General features: G+C 45.2%; 1 protein-coding gene across 4 annotated transcripts in view; it reads left to right on the top strand.

Moving 5' to 3' along the window:
• The window catches only part of LOC135247902 (uncharacterized), a 33,038-nt gene extending 30,208 nt beyond the window's left edge, over nucleotides 1–2,830 (top strand). For all 4 annotated transcript variants that reach the window (XM_064321877.1, XM_064321875.1, XM_064321876.1 and 1 more), the window contains exon 21: nucleotides 2,426–2,830. In XM_064321877.1, the coding sequence (XP_064177947.1) occupies nucleotides 2,426–2,520 (95 nt within the window). In that variant the 3' untranslated portion in view covers nucleotides 2,521–2,830. The remainder of the gene's footprint in view (nucleotides 1–2,425) is intronic.
• The last annotated feature ends 19,140 nt before the right edge of the window (nucleotides 2,831–21,970 follow it).

Below are 21,970 nucleotides of genomic sequence, written 5' to 3'. Positions count from 1 at the left end.
GCTCGGACCGTTCAGGCTGGTCCATCGGCGCGTGGGAGCTCCAGCGCGTCTGTGTCACAGCCCCGGGGTCCTCCTCGCTCGCCAGATTACATTACATTACATTATAGGTTCTTAGCAGACGCTCTTATCCAGAGCGACTTACAACAAGTGCATTACAAAACTCAGAGACAAGCGCTTTACAACATTCCTGCAAGAGAGCTACAATAGGTATAACTTTGCAAAAAGTGTGAATTGTACCCCTATTTTTTTTTTTTTTTTTTTTTTTTTTTTTTTTTTTAAATATATATAAATTCCCACCCCCCACCCACCTAGTTGTAGATGAACCTAGTTACATGACGCGTGGTTAGTCAGTTGAGGTTTAATGGATGTTAGAGGGTAGTGGGGGGTGATGAGGTGAGATGTAGCTTGAAGAGGTGAGTCTTCAGTCTACGTTTGAAGACGGCCAGGGTCTCTGCTGTTCTGACTTGCACAGGAAGGTCATTCCACCACCGTGGGGCTAGAACAGACAGGAGGCGTGACCGGGTGCTGGTGCGAGCCGGGGCAGGGACCAGGCGACATGTGGCAGCAGAACGGAGAGGTCTAGCTGGGGTGTAGGGTCTGATGAGTTGACGTAGATAGGGAGGGGCTGACCCCCTGGCTGCTTTGAAGGCAAGCACTAATGTTTTAAATTTGATGCGAGCCATCACGGGGAGCCAGTGGAGGGTGGTGAGCAGGGGGTAACGTGGGAATGTCTGGGGAGGTTGAAGACCAGACGCGCTGCTGCGTTCTGGATGAGTTGCAGGGGTCTGATAGATGATGCTGGGAGGCCAGCAAGCAGGGAGTTACAGTAGTCCAGGCGGGACAGGACCACTGCCTGGACGAGGAGTTGGGTCGAGTAAGTTGTGAGGAAGGGGCGGATCCTCCGGATGTTATACAGGAAGAACCTGCATGAACGTGTCACTGCTGAAATGTGCTCGGTGAGGGACAGTCTGTTGTCCATCACCACGCCAAGGTTTCTAGTTGAGGGTGATGGTGTGAGGATGGTATTACCTAGGGAGATAGAGAGATCAGAGAGAGGGGAGTTAAGAGCCGGAATATAAATGAGCTCTGTCTTACCTGGATTGAGCTTGAGATGGTGGCGGACCATCCAGCTCTGAATATCACTCAGGCAGGCAGTGATGCGGGCTGAGACCTGTGTGTCAGAGGGTGGGAAGGAGAGAAACAGTTGTGTGTCATCAGCATAGCAATGGTAAGACATACCATGAGCTGTGATGACAGGGCCAAGGGACTGGGTGTAGAGAGAGAAGAGGAGAGGACCAAGGACCGAGCCCTGTGGGACTCCGGTGGTGAGGGGGTGTGGCGCAGATACTTTACCAGCCCAGGCTACCTGGAAGGAGCGATCTGAGAGGTAAGACTCAATCCAATTGAGGACTGTGCCACAGATCCCCATTGCAGATAGGGAGGACAGGAGGGTGGGGTGGTCGACTGTGTCGAAGGCTGCCGATAGGTCCAGAAGTAATAAGACGGAGGAGAGGGAGGCTGCTCGGGCTGCGTGGAGAGCTTCGTTGACAGAGAGGAGTGCGGTCTCTGTCGAGTGGCCTGGTCTGAATCCAGACTGATGGGGATCGAGGAGCTCATTCTGTGAAAGAAACACAGAGAGCTGATTTGATGCAGCACGTTCAATGGTTTTTGACAGAAATGGAAGGAGAGATACCGGTCTGTAGTTCCCAATGATGGAGGGGTCTAGTGTAGTCTTTTTCAGGAGGGGAGAGATGAGGGCCTTCTTGAAGGTTGACGGGAAGCAGCCGGATGTCAGGGAGGAGTTAACCAGGGAGGTGATGAATGGGAGAATCTCGGGTGAGATTGCCTGGAGGAGTGGTGAGGGAATGGGGTCAAGGGCACAGGTTGTGGGGCGATGGGTTGTTCGCTCTTCCAGTTTACACCTGTGGCAAAGTTTGGTGCCAGATTTCCGAATGCATTTTCTCCACGGCCCTTCTGAAGTTTAATGTCCAAATTTTAGGGTTTGGGTTTGGGGGGGGGGTGGGGGGAGTGTGAATGTGAATTTTATGGCTCGACGCTGATGTTAATGTAACTTTAAAGCTAACGTTTTCGATGGCTAAATCGGCTTATCGCTGTAGTGAGTAGCTCTAATCGAGCCGTTAGCTCGTGTGAGCACTGTCTCATATGAGTTCTGAGGTCATTTGTTTCCTTAGTGAAAACCTTTGCTGTACGCTCCTGATAAAGGCGCTGTTACCCTGAGTCGTGTACTGGCAGCTAGCTAGCTCCAAATGTTTGAACTGTCTGTCCAAAGGTGTGTTTTCAGATTGTCGCCCAAACAGGCGGTACACCAGCCAGTGTTTTCAGGAACCAGTAACCACGGGCCGTCAATGGAACAGCCTCCGCCGCGCTCATTAGTCCACTTTAACCGTTTCATTTTCCTCTCCAGCTCTCCAGAAGAGGGCGCTGGTGGTCTCACGGGGGTGGCTGCTGGATTCGGTCGCGACCTACACCCTCCAGAACGTCGACGAGTACAGAGTTTAGGCTCCGCCCCCCTGTCCCCGCACTTTCCTCATTCGTTCGTTTGCCCTGGCGAAAGTTCCGTAATCATTTCATTCCTAAGACCGGACCCTCTGCACTTTAACCCCAGCGCTGCCTTCCCCCCTCCCCCCCCCACTTTAATGTTGTTGTGTGAGGCCCTTTTTAAATGTCAAACAGCTTGAGTTTTATCTCCGTAAAGAAATTTTTATCTTCTTTCTTTATATTGATCTGTGCCTTGGCACATATTGTGTACATATTACCTTTCCTCTTTCTCAAACATTAAAAAAAGAAAGAAAAATGTCTGTCTTGTCAATCACGTTTAAAAAAAATCCTTTTGTCCATTCAAAGTGTGTTATCAGTCAATGATTGCACGTACAATTGAGGTCAAAAGTTTACATATACCTAGGCTAAAGATATTCAAACTCAGTTTTTCACAACTCCGCACATTTCATGTTACCATACATTTCTTTTGGCAAGTCAATTAGGGCATCTGCTTTGTTCACATCAGAGGTAATTCTAAAGCAATCGATTTGAATTGACCCCATGAAAATCTGATCTAGCACATAAAAGCTGAGATAAATCTGTCTCTTAGCTATTATTTTGAAATGAGCTCTTATGGAAATAAAGTAGATACCCTAATTGACTTAACACAGGAAATGTATGGTAACATGAAATGTATGGAGTTGTGGAAAAATTGAGTTTGAATGTTTTTAGCCTAGGTGTATGTAAACTTTTGCCCTCGACTGTATATAGTGGAATTTGTCAGGAAGCGCTTTGAAATACAAGGCAGCGGACGTATCTGTGGTCTATATTTGGCAGCTTTTTCCTCAGTCGAACCATTCAGCCTTTGAAAGCGCAACTCATGTCTCCGAATGTTCAGAATGCAAGAAACTGAATAATATCCCAAAGTGTTGTTTCTTCCACTTCATTGGATGTTTCCATGGAAACCTCGGCTCGGGTTTTTTTTTTTTTTTGGTCTTTTTGGCGTGGCTTCGGATTACTTGTACATGTAACAGTTTATTTTCCTATCGGTAATGATGCGCTGTGCGTGTAAGCCTCTGAAAACGTGTGACATTCGGGTGCAGAAAAAGTGGGGGGGGGGAGGAAGGAAACAAAAAACAATAAAAAAAGATTTTAACGTCAACAGAAAGCACGGATATCAGCGCTGGCCAGAGGAGAGGGGTGGCATTGGCTCTCCCTGCAGCCCCGTTTGCATGTGTCTGCCAGTGCGTTGCAGGTTTGTGAAGCTGACACCTCCATCAATAATGAAAGAGTTGTTTTCCCTGCTGCCCTTCAGGGGTGGTGTTCCGAGGTCTCTCTTCATCCGAAGCTCTTTTTTCCACATCCGTCTCTCCCTCCATACCTCCATACCTCCCTTCCACTCACGGTCTCTCGCCTTCTGTTCCCCCCCCCCCCCCATCTCCCAAACCCATAACGGTCCGTGGCCCTTGACGACTTTTCGTTCAAAGCCGTGTGGCGGTTCTGTACGCTGCGTGTAGGTCCTGTCAGGTGGCTGAGCGAGCCTCTTTGTTTGTCCCGTGCACGTGAAACGGGGAAATAAATCATCGCCGAGTTCTTTCGGGGGCCGGCTGTTGTCGCAGGGCGCTTTTTTTGCGACAGGCGACCCTTTCCCTGCCTCTGGTCGTTCCCCCCCCTCCCCTCCTTTCTTCTGCTGCACACAAAGTTTTTCCAAATACTGCTTTCACAAAAAAAAAAAGAAACTGCTGAGTCAAGCTCTTTCGCGTGCTGAACATGGCCGGAACAAAAGGGGTTTGATTCCACCCGTGCAGTGAGTGCCCGTTCAGGAAATTAATCTTTTATCTTTGATATGGTGTGATTCGCGCCCGTTTCCCCCAGGGAAAGACTGCTTGCATCGTATCACGTGAAGACTATTTATTCGCGTTACTCTGCGTGCCATTGTGGTGCATAAATGGCCGTTTGCTGGAGAGAAATGCATGGAAACGCATCGCTCGTGTTTAAATTGCACCTTGTGTAACGTTCACTGCAAAGTTTAGAGCCGCACTAGACGGGGCATGAAAATGTTTGTGCGTTTTTTTTTTTGTTTTTTTTAAGTGCGGATTCCGCGCTGTAACAAGTGATAAAATTTACCGCAATGGTTCTTAAAAGGCCGTTCTGGATTCTCAAATGCGATTGGCTGGAAGGGTAAACGGCCTCGCTGCCGTAGCCCCGTTAAACGGGGAGGGCCTTTGTTTTCCCGGCCTTTTATGACGCCGCTCTGCGAAATCTTGATTTGTCTTTCCGTGACCCGTTCCCTTCGCTTTGTGAATCGGTCCCTCGGCGCGGTTAAAAAGCCCTGCTTGGGAACGCGGGGCCTTCGGAATGCCAAAACGGCTCAACCTTCGTTGCGGGGAGCGGACACTTTGAGTTGACAGTGCGGACTCGCTCTAGGAGGGAAAAATATTTTAGTTCTCCGTGCCCGAGACGAGCCAAGTCCGTCTCGAACGCATATCCAATTAAACTCCGCCGCCGACACTCCGGAAATCACTTTGGGATATATATATTTTGCGGCTCGTTATTGGTAAGCGATTCAAATGAGCCGGGCCCCGGTTGGGAAGATTGCTTCGCTGGCTTGGCTTATGTGACGCATTGATTGGTTCTGACTGTCACAGGCCATCAATCTCTGCAGGCTCATTGGGCGCTTTAAGCCTTGATTGTGCAGCTGTTTGGGGCGAGAGACGCTAAGGATCGGTAAGTAAAACCAAAGGAGTTGTGCTGCCTCAGTATAGAGGCATCGCTCTCTTCTCCTCAGTGGGACCAAACTGCCTTGCTGTGGGCTGGAGCTGAAGCTGCTTTTTTTTTGAACAAGACGAAGGTTAATCTGTCACCGCCGTTAGTTTCCCCCTGCTTTAGTATTCACTGGACCTCCTGATGCGTAGTTTCAGCGATGCGGGGAAGCGTAAGGGCGCGACCTCGGAGCCCGCCGTCGAGCCGAAGCGTCCGCCGCGTGGGCGCCGCTCCAGATCGCCGGCGGTCCGCCCCTCGCTCCAGTCCGCCAACGCAGCTTTCATATTTCATTTGGCAGACGTGGCCGAGCGCGACGTCCCCGTGAAACAAACAGCGGGGGAAGCCAGAAGTGTTTGCTGTCGAGAGCAAGCGCTCCGCTGCATTATTGAAGAGTCGGCGCGCGGGCCGGCTGCCAGACGGAGGGAGGGATGATTTTTTTTGGCTGAGCGGAGGTGTCCCGAGGGCGGAGCGAGCGGAGGTGTCCCGAGGGCGGAGCGAGCAGGAGGTGTCCCGAGGGCGGAGCGAGCGGAGGTGTCCCGAGGGCGGAGCGAGCGGAGGTGGGTGGGGCGAAGCCACTCTCGGAAACGGCCATCTTCAGACGCCGGCTTTTTTGAGCGCTGGCTTTGCTGTCGCAATGGATCACCGTCAGAAAGTTCCGGAACTCTGACATACTGGTAGCTTTGCTCTTTGCACAGTTTCGGATGTCAAGCCCGAAATCTCGAAGGTGCTGAAGTTTGAAAAGTTGTCCGTCAAGTCACCTAATATACAAGTTATTCCTTTATTTTAGTCCTTTGGGGACAATTTGACAGAAGTAAGTGGAGTGTCATCTGGGAGATCCAAACGAAGTCTTGCTGTTTCATTTCAGACTTGAGATGCTCTGCTCCCAGAGTCACAATTGAGAGATTTTTATGGACTTTTTGTATCATCAACTTTCCTATAACATCATCATTTAGATTGATTCCCAGAAATTGGTCTAGTCAAAGAAGGACGTTTTGAACATTGTTTTTTTTTCTTCTTTGAAATGCTTGGTATTCTCGTCCGCATGTTCTCTCCACCCACTTCAGAAGCACCTTTTTGGTAAGAGTGGCTTCGAATAATCAGTCCTGATTTCGTGGTCTTAGTTCTTCGTACCTCCATCTTTCCTGCGGGGCAGTGAAGTGGGGTCGTAGCGCCGCCACGTCATCGCGCACAGCTGGACTTCACCTTCAGGTCCGGAGCGTACGGAAGTCGGCGAAGACGGCAGGCTGAGTTTTGGGTTTGCCGGTGGCTTTTTGTCCCTCAAGCGATGAAGTGCGCCGATGGAACCAAAATGACTGTGGCCTGGCTGTAAGACAGTCTCCTGCAGGAGCTACTTAGCCCACGACCCCTTAAGAAACGCTATGGCAAAGCACAGTCTCACGCAGGAGCCACTTAGCCCACGACCCCTTACGAAACGCTATGGCAAAGCACAGTCTCACGCAGGAGCCACTTAGCCCACGACCCCTTACGAAACGCTACGGCAATGCGGGCGTGGGTCGTCTGTGCACCTGCTCGCTCCCGCCCCTGAAGCGGGGTTTTAACGGCAGCCCCGCCTGCCCCTGGGCTGCAGAGGGGCATGCTGGGAGTGGCGCGTGGTAATTGAGAGCCAGCCGTATTGAAGCTCTGCTGTGAGCGGACGGGCGGGGGTCCGCACCCTGCCGATAAGCTCACAGAGCGCCACACCGACGTGTGGTGTGCGCTTTAGGAACTGTTCAACACTAGTCAAGTCACTTTTATTTGTATAGCACGTTTAAAAACAACAGGAGTTGCGCCAAAGTGCTTTCCAGCCACTACAATACAACACAACAAACCACAACAAAATTACATCACAATACAATACATGTATTAACAATACAACATAATAAAATAAAAGGAAAAAGCATTAAGAGGATAAAAGTACAGGACAAAATCAATTTGAGAAAGACTGAATAAGACCAACAACAGAAAAAACAGTAAAAAATACCTGCAGTAAAAAAAAAAAAACCATGAGGTTTTTTTTTTTTCTCCCCAAATTTTGAAGGGCACGTTCTTCCCTGTCCCAACCCGGAGCGCACAGACGATGTATTAAAGCGAGTGCGTGTCGGCTTTGCGCGGCGCAACGTTGAATTTATGGCGGTTTCCTGTGCTTACGCAGGCACTCTTTGCACAGTCGGCAGAATCCGCAGCGGGCTACGCGAGGGAGATTTAATAGCGCTCAGAAACGCGCGCCGTAGGGTACCTGAAATCAAGAGCGCGCCTCGATCCCGCCTCAGACCGGTGACGCATTCGACTGCCAGAGTCTTCCTGGGACTTGTTCCTCCAGCAAAAGGAAGCACTTTCAGGCTTTAAAAAAAAATCAAAGCGGACATTTGAAATGGCGTCTTGTCGTGTCGTTTGTACATGGGGGCGAACTTCTGTAGGTGGGAGCGAGCGTGCAGGAGGTGCACGAAGACGACCTCCTGGCCGTCTTCTTGCTTTTCATTGGCTGTCACGGCGAGGAGGGCAGGCCTTAACGCGCGTGATTACTGGCACTGACCTCTCTGGCGTTGGACGGAGAGTCGGACGGACGCTGCCGTACAGCAGCGCTGCTCAGATTAAAGGTGATCGAGAGCACAAGTGCGGTCCTTCGTGCGGAAGTACCTTGCGGTCGTATTGATTGGCGACGCTAAGAGCCTCTGATCTCCTGATCTCCAGCTGAGACCAAATGGGAGGTTTTGCCCCCACGAAGCTACTGCACGCTAGTTTAACCTACAGCCACCCACACGTATGCACACAAGCACGCATGCAGACATGTATCCATACTTAGATAGAGTGTAAGCATACACCGTGTCCATATATACTGTACAAATATGCGAAGAGATGGAAAAACAGGGAATGGGGGCTGTAGATGAGCGGAGGCTGTTTGAGTTTCCAGCTGCGTTTTTATCGTTTTCGGTCCTGCGTGTTTGCATTACTTAGACAAATGAATGACACTGTCTTCTCATCCAAATTGCCTTTGCATATGAAAATCGCTGTCAACACTCGCGCTAAAACAAAGACCCTCTCCCTCTGTCCCACTTGTAAGCCTTTATGCAGTCTCTGTGCGAATTTCAAAATTGAAAGCAAGGCACACAACATTGGATGCTATAAGTATTTGGACTAATTAAAGGTATACAATCCAAATGCAAAACTTACCACACTAACAAGCATTAATTTTCTTAGTACTGCACAATGCTTTCTAGAAACTCAATTCAGCTGCCATTTTCCTTATGTAAGCTGACAGATGTTAGCAGGCTAGCATTGTTATGCCCATGCTGTGCTTTGGATCCTGCGCGATTTCATGCTCCTGATTGGTGGCAGTAGAAAACCAACGACTGTGGAGGTAACACGACTTCTCTGCTTTCACTGATTGCCAGCTAAGGCCCTGTGGTGCTGGACCTATCCTTCACCCTAGAGGGCACCACAGTGTCACCCTCTTTGTCTGCCAGGAATCTCAGAGCTGTACGCAACAACAGACTGTCGTTCTCCGAGAACATCCCGGCTGTTTGTCGGGGGTTGCCGAATGTTCCTATGCATCATTCCGGAGAATTCAGCCCTTCCTCACCAACCACCGACTGCGTCCACCTCTTAGTTTGGGCCCCGATCATTTCCCGCCTGGACTACTGCAGTTCCCTCCATGTTGGCCTCTCTGCCTCTGCCTTCAGACCTGTGCTGCTCATTCAGAATGCTCTGTAATCTCCTGTCCCTTTTCCTCTCCCTCTGCTGGCTGCCTATATTGGCTCACATCAAATACGAAACTGTGGTGCTGGCTTATAACGGACAGCTCCCTTGTATTTTCTGAAGATCATGAGACCCTACTCAAGTAACCGAGCACTGAATTCCCCTACCTCAGTACCACACTACCCCCCTCCGAATACCTGCACTTCCAACTTCTGTCAGTTCTGGTCCCCCCCGGTGGTGGAATGAGCTTCCCACTGCAGTCAGAAGAACAGAAACCTTGCCCATCTTCCAACGAAGACTAAAGACACCCCCTCTTCAGATGTCACCATGTCTTCACCTGATCCCGTTGAGGTAAACTTTCTTTTTTTTCTTTCTTGGAATTTTCTTTTGAATAATGTTGTAGTTATCGCTGTGAGAAGATTTGTAAAGGTCATCGATTTTGTGGTACTTTCTTTAGTTACGATACAAATTGTTGCCTCCGTGATTTATTGGTGCTACCCCATTTTTTGTATTCCTGAACATTACACTGACGTTCTCCACTTCCGTACGTCACTTTGGATGAGAGCGTCTGCTCCAGTAAGTGATTGTAACATAATATGCAATGTACTACTGAACTCTAACCAAGAGATACAGTACAGCTTGGGTCATTACATTAGTGGACACAGGTCTGCCAAATCTTTCCAAGGCCCTAAAACATAGCTGCCTGTTGGCAAACCCTGACGTTTTTATTAATACTAAAACATTTACATCCACATCCTGGGAAAATTAAAGACATCACTCAACTGCACTGCATCGTTATATCAATGTAATGCAAAGTGTGGACTTTCTGAAAGTCAAATTTTATATCCCCAACCCCTCCCTCTTCCCGAACTCCCAGTGAAATGCAGTGCTTTAAAAACAACATCAGTTGAAACTATCATACCTAATCCCTTGCCTCTCCTTGATGAATTACCCTCCGGTTTTCACACTTCAAAAAAAGCTCTCCAAACCGTGCAATCTGTTATCCTTTCATGATGAGACACTCTCATTATCCACAGAAAAATGGGAGAACAACATAGTATTGAGCATAGGCCTCTTCTACTGGAAGGAAGTAAATGATGTATTCTCTTTGACCTGCAATACAAAAGCCAAAATTAAAATTTTAGGCTCGGTGCACTACAAAAAAATGTTTTGTTTTTTTTTAAGTGCACTTTGTAATTAGAATTTGCAAAAAACTGTACACAATAAATCTTGATAACAACTAAGAATTACATCAGATCCCTGAGGCCTCTTTCTAAATAGGTTTTAGGAATCCGTTAACATTCTAAACGGTTTACATTTCTCCAGTCTCCTCTTTAGTCTCCTTGAAGATGTGTCACTGCTATAAATTAATAGGTGTATGCATGGACATTGTTAATAATTAAACTGAGAATAGAATATTCATTCTCATTTTACCGACCACAAATGAAAAATGTTTTCCGCTAATTGGAAAGACGGTTAAAACCTCACTCATCCACTGACTGCTCAGGACAGTTCACTTTCTAGAGCGTTTTGATAACATTTCAGTTTTAGTGGATGTTTTTGGCCCAGACATTTTTAGTATGCAGCGATGGATATTTTAGATATTTACAGATTACATTTACATTTCTGATGACCCAGTGGCTTTCATAATTGCTGGTATTGGGGCGCATGCAAGTTTGTGCTTTAAAACAAGAAAATGGATTTCTGGTAACTCCAAAGCGGCTTTTACACTGATTTTCATATTCAGAGGTTGTTTCTTTATATTACCTTATTATTTGAATAAACAAAATGATAATAATTTTGCCTTATTTCCTGTTGGAACCATTTCCTTTGGCACATGCAGCCTGTGGCTGCGCTCAAGCAAAGAATTAGCAGCACTAATTCTTTCAAATATAAAAACAGATATTTATGTTTTTAATTGTGAGCACATGCTATAAAATGAATGCGTGTATATGTAAATCCTCCGGAAACATAAAATTGCCAATAAAACAAGCCGCTTTGGAGTACCCTGAAGACAGCACCCCTACCCCAGTGCAGGGGGGGGGGTGCTGGAGAACAGAGAATGGTAATGACTTTCCTAAACGAAAATGTGTCCAATCTAACTATAGTTGTCTCAGTGGCAGCCACTATTGCACTGTTATTTTCAGTGTATTTTGTCCATTCGTAAAAGAAACAAATGTGCAGTTGTGTGGAATAGCTATTCCGTTTTCACTCCTCTGATGTGCCTGCACTGACGTGGGCAAACTGTTTATTTTTATGCTTGCCTGTGCAATGATTTCAGTGAATAGCATATTGTTTTGGGATGAGTTCCTGCACAGTGTGTAGCCTATTCTCTAAGGAAATATGTGGAAGTAGATCGCAAAGAACTAACCCCCCCCCCCAGAATTTCCAGCATACCCTGTCCTCTGTAGGTTCACGCCTTTGCCTCTGCACCCTCAATGTAAAAAAAATAAAAAAAATTTAAAAACCTTGCCACATACCTAGCATGAAGTATATTTCCTTGCTTTAAAATGCAAACTCGCAGTTGCCCTTATGCCATCATTATAACACCCACAGGTGGTCAGAAATTCCTGTATTAAAAATATTGTTCATTGCACACAGTCTAGGTCTATCAAAAATATACACTAAAATTGAAATAAAATAAAACAAACTCCAGAAATGTAACCCTTTAACTTATTCAAGATAGCATTTTACCTCGAAAATCGCACACAATCGATTTAATGACCTGTTACTCATTTACCGCGACCGACACAAAACAAATTGCCTGTTAAGCCCCATAATTCCTACAGTCCGATGCACTCCAAACCATTAGTGATAATATCTATTGTCTCTTTCACCTGTTAACCCTGCCATATTGTCTCTCTCCTCTATTAATCAATCTGCACACGTCCCTTTCCTTCAGCATAATTGCTTGAATTAGGTTTCATAGGAAATGCCGTAAAATTATTTGTGTGCATCAGTTTGATTTGTACTATTTTATGTGTGGACATAAAAAAAAGAATGAGAGCATTAGTCTACTGCCCAAATCCATGTAGTAGTAGCAGCTTGTCATTCATGTTGCCATTTCCCTTCTGTATTAAAATGGCCCAGTGAGTCAGCCTGGAAGGGGGGGGGTAAAAAGGAAAAAATAACTAAACAAAACATTAACGTCATCACACTGGCTCCAAGGGCTTTTGAAACACCAGATGGGCATTTTAGCTTCCTGGATAACTGAACATTGCTTTATTTTTATCTGCTACTCTTAGCATAAGGTGCTACTCCAGCAAATGAAAAAAAGACAACACCTGCAAAGTAGAATGGAAACTAAGCTGTGGAAGTGTTCAGCTTCAGATGAGGCTGGATATGATTCAGGATGTTTCTATCCTTGGGTTCTGTCACGTTTTTTTTTTTTTTTTGTGAATCTTACTCCAGGGTTTCCGTATTGCAGATCACTAGCTGGGAATTTATCATTTTGTTGCTGCTTTTACTAATTAATTTTTTGAAACTACAAACTACAAACACCAAAGACACTTAAATTAAACTAATTAAAAGTTGGATAGTTTTCAATGCATACTTTGATGTGATTTTGAAGCATTTGGTTTCTTTATTAATTTTAATGAAGTGAGGAAAAACATCCTTTCATTTATTTAGACCAAATAGTTCTATTTATCCCCTGTTAACTGTCTTTTCACTTTGTAACATACATCATCATTGATGATTGGCAAACTCTACCTCACAACAGTGTTCTACTACCTATGCTGTACTTCAGTTTATAATTTTTTTTTATCAGCTATATTTCATTTTTGATATGATCAAAAATGAAATATAGCTGTAATTTTACAGTATATACTACGTGGCCAAAACTGTATGGACGCCTAACAACCAAAATCTCATCCAAAATTTTTGGCCGTTAACGTGGAGTTGGTCCACGTTTTGCTGCTGTAACAACCTCTCTTCTGGGAAGGCTTTATACTCGAAGTTGGTGCATTGCTGCAGGGATAAGCTTCTATGCAACCAGAAGAGCATTAGTGAGGTCAGGCACTGATTGGGCAGTTAGGCCCGGCTCGCAGTTGGCTTTTCAACTGATCCCAAAGGTGGTGGATGGGGTTGAGCTCAGGGCTCTGTGCAGGCCAGTCAAGTTCTTCCACGTCGTTCTCGACAAAATCATTTCTATATGGACCTCGCCGTATGCCCAGGGGCATTGTCATGCTGAAACAGGAAAGGGCCTTCCCCCAAACTGTTGGGAAAGCTCAGAATTGTCTAGAATGTCATTGTATGCTGTAGCATTAAGATTTTCCTTCACTGGAACTGAGGGGCCTACCCCTAGCCATGAAAAACAGCCCCAGACTAAGGGGTGCCCAGATACTTTTGGTCATATGTATTTTACAGTGTAATCCTACGTTACATTTAATTAAATATATATATATATATATATAAATGAAAAATGTATTTGTGTAGTCTTCCACAGATAGTACAGTCATTTCTTAAAAGTATTTTAAAAATTTTTGGGTTTTCATCTATATTTGTATTTGTTAGGATAACTGTCAGAGATTGATAGTAACTATACTGTATATGTGGAGTGCCCTGAATAATTTTAGATTATAATACGGTCATAATAAATGTATTCACTGTTATGTCTTGCATATGAATTGGCTGTTAAACTGATATTTGCTTGGATATGTTTTCCTAATTTGTATCGGAACCTCTTGAATTAAAAGCCAATCCATAATGGTTGTTAATTATACTGATCACACTGGAGTATTGAACTATCCATTACATTGTAGATATCTACCTTCAGTCAGAAGATCTATGCGTTGGCATATTAATATTTAGGTTGCTGAAGTGTAACGTGAAAATGCCTGAGCCAGGCATTGATTAACGATGATGGAGAGATTCACGGGTGGAAGGCAGGGCAGGCAGCAGAGTAGAGTAAATATTTCAATGTTTTGATTGACATGACCTGGATCCACAATGCAACACGAATTTAAGAATGAGCTCGCTCAGAGTAAACATACGCTATGTGCTTTGCAACAGACTGTGGCCTGTAGTGCAATCAAGATGCATTACCTGTACATTAGCTTAGTGTCTTGCCAGTCGGTTTGGATTTTCTGCATGTTTTAAACGTGCATGGTCAGGAAAGACCCTGGACATTCCTGATCGACTTCCATGTTCTTTGTTGCCGTTGTAATAACCTCATGTTGCATTTGACCCGTGCCAGTGGTATTGCAAACAAGCAGGTTTTTTGGTGACCAAATCTTCTCACTGAATAATCTAAAAAAATGAAGGCAGGAAGTTCCATGTTGACGCTGTTCAAAATAAACAAATAACGGCAGCCAAGTAAAGCTTTCAATCCTGTTGCCAATCGGGTTTGACATTTGTAAATAATTGAATCAAATAGAATAGAATAGACTGCAATCCATTTTAATTAGGTGCGCAAGATGTCTGAAGAACTGCCATAAGTGAGCCCAAAATTAAGATGCAATTCCCTGGCTCTGAAAGCAAAGTTTGACTGCTTAACTGTCACCCTAGGAACAAGTTTTAAAATTCCTCTCGTCTCTCACTGTTGAGTTTCTAGAAGAGAGCTACTATTGATGTTCTGGCATCTGCTGATTGTAGCTCTGTGTGTGAGATCTCGGCGAGAGTGAGGTTGCAGTTTCCGCTTTCTGTCCTTTTGACAGTTAGCGTTTGGTAAAGATTGTGTGACAGTGATACTTCCAGCTTTACGTGGCGCGTCGGTCTGAGGCTTCTTCAGATGCTGCGCTGATTAGTTTGTTTTATAGTGTCCTGCCAGGTCTTTGTGGGATATTATTGGGGAATTTGGTCGGTCGCACGAAGCTTTGCGGGATGAAGCGTTAGTCCTGCTGCTCTTTGTGTGAGCGGCGCAGCAAGCGTGCGTTTGAGTAGCCCTCTGAGCGAGCGTAGAGATGGCGAACGAGGGGTGGCTCTGAACACTGGGCCCTCTGAGCGAGCGTAGAGATGGCGAACGCGGGGTGGCTCTGAACACTGGGCCCTCTGAGCGAGCGTAGAGATGGCGAACGAGGGGTGGCTCTGAACACTGGGCCCTCTGAGCGAGTGTAGAGGTAGCGAACGAGGGGTGGCTCTGAACACAGGGCCCCAGATCGACAGGCAAACCTGGGCTGCTGCTGCTCTCCCTGCTGAGTTGAGTGCAGGGACCGGGCCTCCCGATTGGCCGAATCGTGTTAAGCAGGGGTGGGGACCGGAGCCTTGGAATGCCGCCAGCGGCACGGCCGCCACGCACCTGCCGCTTCGTCACGTGACCGGAGATCAGGCCGACGGCGTCCGCGCGGTAGGCCGGCCTCGCGTTCGGCCCTGGGAGGGGGGCAGCCGCCCTCATTCCGAATCGCGGGCCCGTGTTTGTTTTGCTGTATTTGCAGGGGGGCTGAACCACCAGCAGGCCTCCACCACGGGGTGCTTGATGTGGACTTGGCTAGCAGTGCCTGCAAATTGATTTTTTTTTTTTTTTTTGGACAGCTCTTGGTTCTTTTGGTGATAATGATTTGCATTTCCGTGTTTATGTCCTGTTCCCTTTTCGACTCACTGCTGAGAGGTAATACTGTATTGCGAGGAAGCCCTTCTGCTTCGGTCACCACTGCTGCCCTGTCTATTGGTTCCAGGGGAGGAAAATCCAGGTCCATAAAGTAAAAATCCACCCCAGTATTTTTACATTCTGAACCTGGATTTTCCTCCTCTGTGCAAATGAGCAAATCCTATCACCTGGATTTGCCAATTGGCACAATTCTTTAGCTAGTAGGTAGAACTAATTAGTGAAATCAGCTGGCTGAGTTCGTGGGTGGAAGAAATACATTGCAAGACTTTTTTTTAACTTCTTCTTTCTGACTCCTGGACTCTCCACCTCTGACTGGTTCGCACATTACACACCTCAGTAGCCCTGAAAATATGACTCCTACCTGATTTCAGGCATTTGCTCATCCATATCTACTCATTTCATTGTCAGTACCAATCCTTCATAGAGGTTCTTTTTTTGTGCAGCTGCTGTGACAATTTACATTCCCTGATAGCTCTGCCTCATCTTTATTTCTACCTGCACATTAGCACACACTAGGTCTTACAGTGAAATACAGCGACTCTGCTTCGAACAAAAACATTTGTATTTTCTCTATTTTCAACTCGTTCATTTATATCCAGCTCGTTAAATTGGATTATCTGGCGCATTGTATGCAAGCAGATATCAAATCATAATAAAAATGCCACAAACCAAATATAAGATAAATAATCAAAACGTTCCCAATTCACTTAAGTAATGTCACATCATCCATTTTGTGCAATTTTATTTTTCTTGTATTTGGATGCATTTATCAGGATACAAGCATGCATTCTCTAATCGTATTGTAAAACTGCCATACAATTAATCGGTTTGAGGAGTACAACAAATCAGTATACAGTACACCAAAACATTTACTTCTGTCAAAAACGACAACTGTCCTGTATTTAAACTAGCTACAGTCTAGGTTGGTCCAGAGACAGTGTGTATGGCAGGGTTAGATTACATAGAACCCCAAATTAACCACATTGGAAAATGACTTGCTATCCAATGCAGTAAACCCCTGCTTAAGAAGTGTCTCAAAATTGCAACATTATTGCAGAGCACTGTTGCTATTTCTATAATTACTTTGCTTTGTGTTGAATAAGATTGGTTTACCCACTCAGTTTCCTTATGATCCAGTTTGTTATTTGTGAAACAAAAAAGAAATGTCAAACTTGAAGGTGTAAGTGTAGAACTACAGCACTGTTACGTGTTCTTTTATCGGTTTACTTTTCTGAGTGGAAATTGTTCTGAAACCCCAATATAAACACCATTGGCACCCCACATTTATTTCCCATCTTTCATTTGGATTAACAAAACCAACATCTAGACCCATTACAGGTGGGCTACGCCTGTTTTACTTCCTGCTATCTTGCTACACTAAACGGTTCAGGTTCCAACATACATAACGCCTGGAGTCATCCACTTGACCTCAATGGCTTTAGAGATGCTTGAGTGCTTTCACTTCTCGTGACAGATTCACATGGCTTGCGCTCTGTAGTTGGGATGCTTCTTCCCGTTGCTTTTATAAATGTCCACACTGCTGATGTACAGGCATAAAAACGAATCAAATCAAAGCAATTTTATTTGTATAGTGCTTTTTACATAAAACGGTTACAAAAGCCCTTTATAGAGTAGCAGAAAAAGGTCAAGATACAGAGCAAAAATATCAAAAAATAAATTAATAAAAACATAAAAAAGCCAAAGGAAACGATGCAATCAAGAGTTGTTCACCACATGATGCAGAGCAGTAAAGCTTCACAGCTAAAGGTCATACCATGTTTCATTATTGTTATAGGAGCAGACGGTCAACCCTGAAAATTTTCCCAGTCTTGTCAACTATGCTGACTTTGAGTGGAGCCTGAAGCTGGCTTCCCTGATGCTACTTGTAGAATCATGGTCAATTGTCGGCAGAAAGCCTTTAACCACTGAGCCAATTAGCAAACAGTATGGGGCAGCTTGAAGGCTGTTTGAAGAATGAACAACATGGCGGAAAAAGGTCGAACACTATATTAAAAGATAAAGGGATGTATCTCCTAACTGTCGGAGTCCTTTGAAGCACCTGTATAGGCTACCTGCAGGGGTTAGCGTTAGGCACTCAACAATGAATCCAAGCTCATTGATGTGTGTTTAAAGCTACAATATGTTTAAATTAGAATCTTAGACAAACATCGTTCTCTACATTGCATTTCCAGTCAACATCTACATCCATTACGTATATTAGTGTGAGCGAACAGAGTGGTTCCTAAATTAGTTTTTTCTCTTTTGTGCATCAGTGCCTTCTAAAGTCTTTATTTTGTTCCTCCCAAACATATTTCACTCCAACTCTGTAAAAGACAGGCCATCCCTATCTTCCTTGATGCATCTGTTGTTGTAAAATATGGTAATTAGTCCTTCAAGACTTGACGGGGCTGTTGCAGTATGAGTCACACATAATATTTATCTGTAATATCAGAAATAAATAATAGCCACTAGCGTAACTCATTCCTTGGCAAGTGCTGGTGCCCAGGGGGTGCTACGGTTCCTTGGCCATGCGATCCCATGAGTGTTTCCCGTGTGTTTATCCGTAGAGCTGGATCCCCTGAGCGCTCGGAGAAGCTGGTGTGTTAGAAGTTAGTTTAGCGCCTTGCTCGTCAGCGACTTAAAATAACCGTTTTTGCATGTTATTGCAGTCCTTATACAAGAATAATCTGAAGTCTGAATCTAAATATTAAAACCTGCGAGTGATGGCCTCGTTGATGCATTCGCCTTTTGGTTTATTTTTTAGTGCTAATGTATGAAAGTCATGTGGTAGATTAGGTACGGAAAACGGGAGGTTGCGTGAAAATGTTCTATACTGTAGATTAGGTACGGAAAACGGGAGGTTGCGTGAAAATGTTCTGTGCTGTTCGACTTCTGATCTTTATTGGACTCCGAGTGAAAACTTTTCAGAGTAATGTTGAATGATACCGAACGCATCACGCGACATAATTTACTGACTGTACTTTCCTTTGGGCTAAAACGCTGCCTGGTTTGGTTAGTAGGGCCTTCATTAGTCTTGGATCTGGCCGCGTCCCGTTCTGTCTGTTGTCTGTTCAACAAATGGCACCTGCGAGAGCGATGTTATCTTAATTAAAACAGGGAACAGCATGAATCAAGTCGCGCGCTTTATCTCTCACTCACTCCCTCTGCTCGCCGCCACTTTCGCCGCACAGGACCTTGACTCTAGTCATTTATCAGAATCGCACCTTTTCCTCAGAAAATCGATAGCTGAAGACTACTGCTGAATGCAGCATAATCGGCTAATAAGGGCTGAGTTTGACCGCATATTAAAAAAATCCAATGCCGCTTGATATAATGTTCACGCGCTGCGTTTGGATGTCCAGGTCTCAAATCATAAATCAAATCTCAATTTTAACCGAGAAATCAAGGTCATGGGTAGAAGCGATCGAACCATCCTGGCCTTGGGAAACCCCGCACAGCACAATCAGAATGACGGGCTTAATGTGGTGCGTCAGACTTCTTCACTGAGGGGAGTAGTGTAACTGGATTTGTTGGGATCACTTTATCTAATAAGTAATCACTGCAGAGTGAACCCTGGAGCGGCGTGACAGCTGTGACACAAAGGCACTGCACTGCCCTGCTCAACGCGATAACGTGGCTTAGTGTCGCTCGGAGCGATTCTGCCCCCGCCCCCAGCATGGGCATTTAGGGGCAAGGTGGCAAAGCTATGGCAGGAGGAGGATTATTGCTTGTTACTTATCTTATATCCGGCTTCGCGGCTATAAAGCGTCTTTTATATCCTCGGCGCTGTCAGTTCGGCGCATTCCAGCTCGCGGTGCGATAATTTCACCGCGCCATTAGAGAAACGGCATCTGAATGCTTCGCATGAGCCGGGCTCGCCAAAAGCCACGCAGCCTGCTCTGTCTCCTTTTAATTGAGTCTGTGGCCGAGTAGAATACATCAGCACACTCGGCCCCACTGAAAGGCTAATCCAGAGCGAATTGTTTTATTGCCTCCCATAAAAGAAGGGTAATGGCTTTGCTCACTCCTGATTAATATTTAAGAAGGTGTGGAGCGGCTGGAAGGTCCCAGAGGAGCTGAGTCTCAGCAGGGCAGGAGGACGCAGCTGTTGGATTGAAGGGCAGGTGACTCTCCTTCACGGAGAGCGGCGGCTACAGGCAGCAGTGTGTCGCACGTTTCCGTGGATACGGCAAGCTCGAAACGGTAGCTAATGTGTAAATGTGCGGTTTGTTCGAAATGCGCTAGCTTGAGGGCATCACAGAGCGGATCCTGCTGATATTCAAATGTCACAAGGGAAATATTTCTGGATAAGCTTGTCAGCCTGCGTGATTCATTTTGAGTTCTTAAAAAAGCTGTTTTATTTGTGATTGGGGTTATACCTGCATGTGCACATAAGTGCATTTATGTGTTTAAGAAATGAAGAATTTAATAGCAAATCACAGCAGGTAAAGATAATGGTAATTGTACACTTAAATATATTTTCTCTACTTTTTATTAATAATGTGAAAGTTTTAATGTGCATTATTTTTAAAAGAAAAAACATTGGTTAAACATGAAACTAAAGTAATTTTTTTTTCTTGTACATAAATGAATCATATGCATACTGTATTCATTGTTGCTTACCTAAATAATTGCGACAGTGTAACTTATTTCTCATGTAACAATTTGTAGTTCGCAGTTGTATTTGGTAGCCTGTCCCCTCCCCAGAAAACTCTTCAATCGGATTGTGAGAATGCAGACTAGCATAGGTGTCCTCCTCCAGCCACCTGGTTCGTAATCAATCAGCTGAGACACGCAGCCATTGTTCCCCATTTCCTTTATTTTGGAGTTGGCACAGGCAGACTGCAAGCTTCTAATTGGCCAGAATGCTTTTGCACAATGGGGAAAGCCGGAAGCTCTCCTTCCTTGGGTAGACTTGTAGTGGCTAGTCGTGCGTGGACCCCGCGGACCTCGCGGTCGGCAATGGCACGGTCAGGAGTCAGCTCTAGATCACGAGGTACGTCACTTCCGTGAGGGCAGGCCCATTAGCTGGAAAGTAAACCTAGGAGGCCCCACTTCTACTGCGTGTTCATCCTACATGGGAATACATCTACTCTCTATTAAAATGATTTGGTGTACATCATAAACAGCACAGTGCTTCCACTGAACCCCACTGATGTTGTTCCATACTTCATATGCGTTTGTGCTATTTGTTTATGGCGTGTTTGTAAATGTATTATTCATGTGTGTTTTTCTGTGGGTGTTCTTCAGGGAAGTCACAATACATTCTAATCTCAGTGATGAATTATGTCAGCATCGATAATAGGATTCTAGTAAAGTAACACTCCCCCCAACCCAGACAAACAAGAATTCTCACTTATTATTTGACCTCAGGCATTCTGCCTTTGCACATATACTTATGAAAGTGATAGATTAAAGAACACTCTCATGATAAAATATTTTAAATTGAGTTCTGTTTTATTGGTTGTTATATTTAAATTTGTATTGTAAAACAAATCCCTCGTTCCAGCGACTTCCTCAAAACTCCTCATGGGGGATCGCTAGGGGATCCCAGGCCAGCTGGGAGATGTAATCTCTCCAGCATTTCCTGGGTCTGCCCTGGGGTCTCTTCCCAGCTGGACGTACCCGATACACCTCTGAAGGGAGGCGCCCAGAAGGCACCTTATCAGATGCCTGAACTGCCTCATCTGTCTTCTCTCAATGTGGAGGAGCAGTGCCTCTACTGTGAAGTCCTCTCTCTCACTCTTCCAGTCACTACCCGCTGCACGTGACTGTTACTACACCTGTCGTAAGATTTTGGATTTTAGTTTACATTTGCGTATCTTTGTTCTGTCCTCGATTATCTTTAATTCACTCCCGGACGAGCCCCCAATTCTGTATATAGATATTTGTCCGGTTATTTAAAGTGTTCCAGCTAGATTGTATCCTTCCCTCGAGACACTATTTGTTATTTTGTTTTGTTATTTTTCCTTTATTGTTTTTGAAGGTGATCCTGGGCGGAGAGCTGATCTCTGTTGGGGGTAGGCTACACACCGCAGTAACAATAGTTATTAGGCAATAGGTGAGTGAAGTACAAAGTATGTTGACTGTGTACTGTATATTCACACAAAGTCTAAACCAAAGCACGCCAGTATTCTGGGGTGGAGTGTCTGGGGTGCAATGTTTTACAGCCCCGGCAGTAGTAGGCAGGTGCTTCATCTGCTGTGTGGAAAAAAGTGAGAATAGGAGTCGCGTGAATCGGAGGTGTTGCATGTCTGGCTTCTCCTGACGTCGTGAGGAAGGGTTGCAGTGGGAGATCAACAAGTTTGGTTGAGTTTGGGGCTGGGAAAAATAAGCAATAAAATGTTATGATTATAAAGAAGACAGTTAATATAAGATCCAAAAGAATTGGTTTCATGGTTTAAAAATCCAATACCAAGCCTTTTTTCAAAAAGAGGCAAAAAAGGGGTCCTAGTATATTCTTGA

The sequence above is a fragment of the Anguilla rostrata genome, chromosome 2, assembly GCF_018555375.3.
Source record: "Anguilla rostrata isolate EN2019 chromosome 2, ASM1855537v3, whole genome shotgun sequence".
Taxonomy (NCBI): domain Eukaryota; kingdom Metazoa; phylum Chordata; class Actinopteri; order Anguilliformes; family Anguillidae; genus Anguilla; species Anguilla rostrata.
This window is presented reverse-complemented; position numbering and strand designations above follow the sequence as displayed.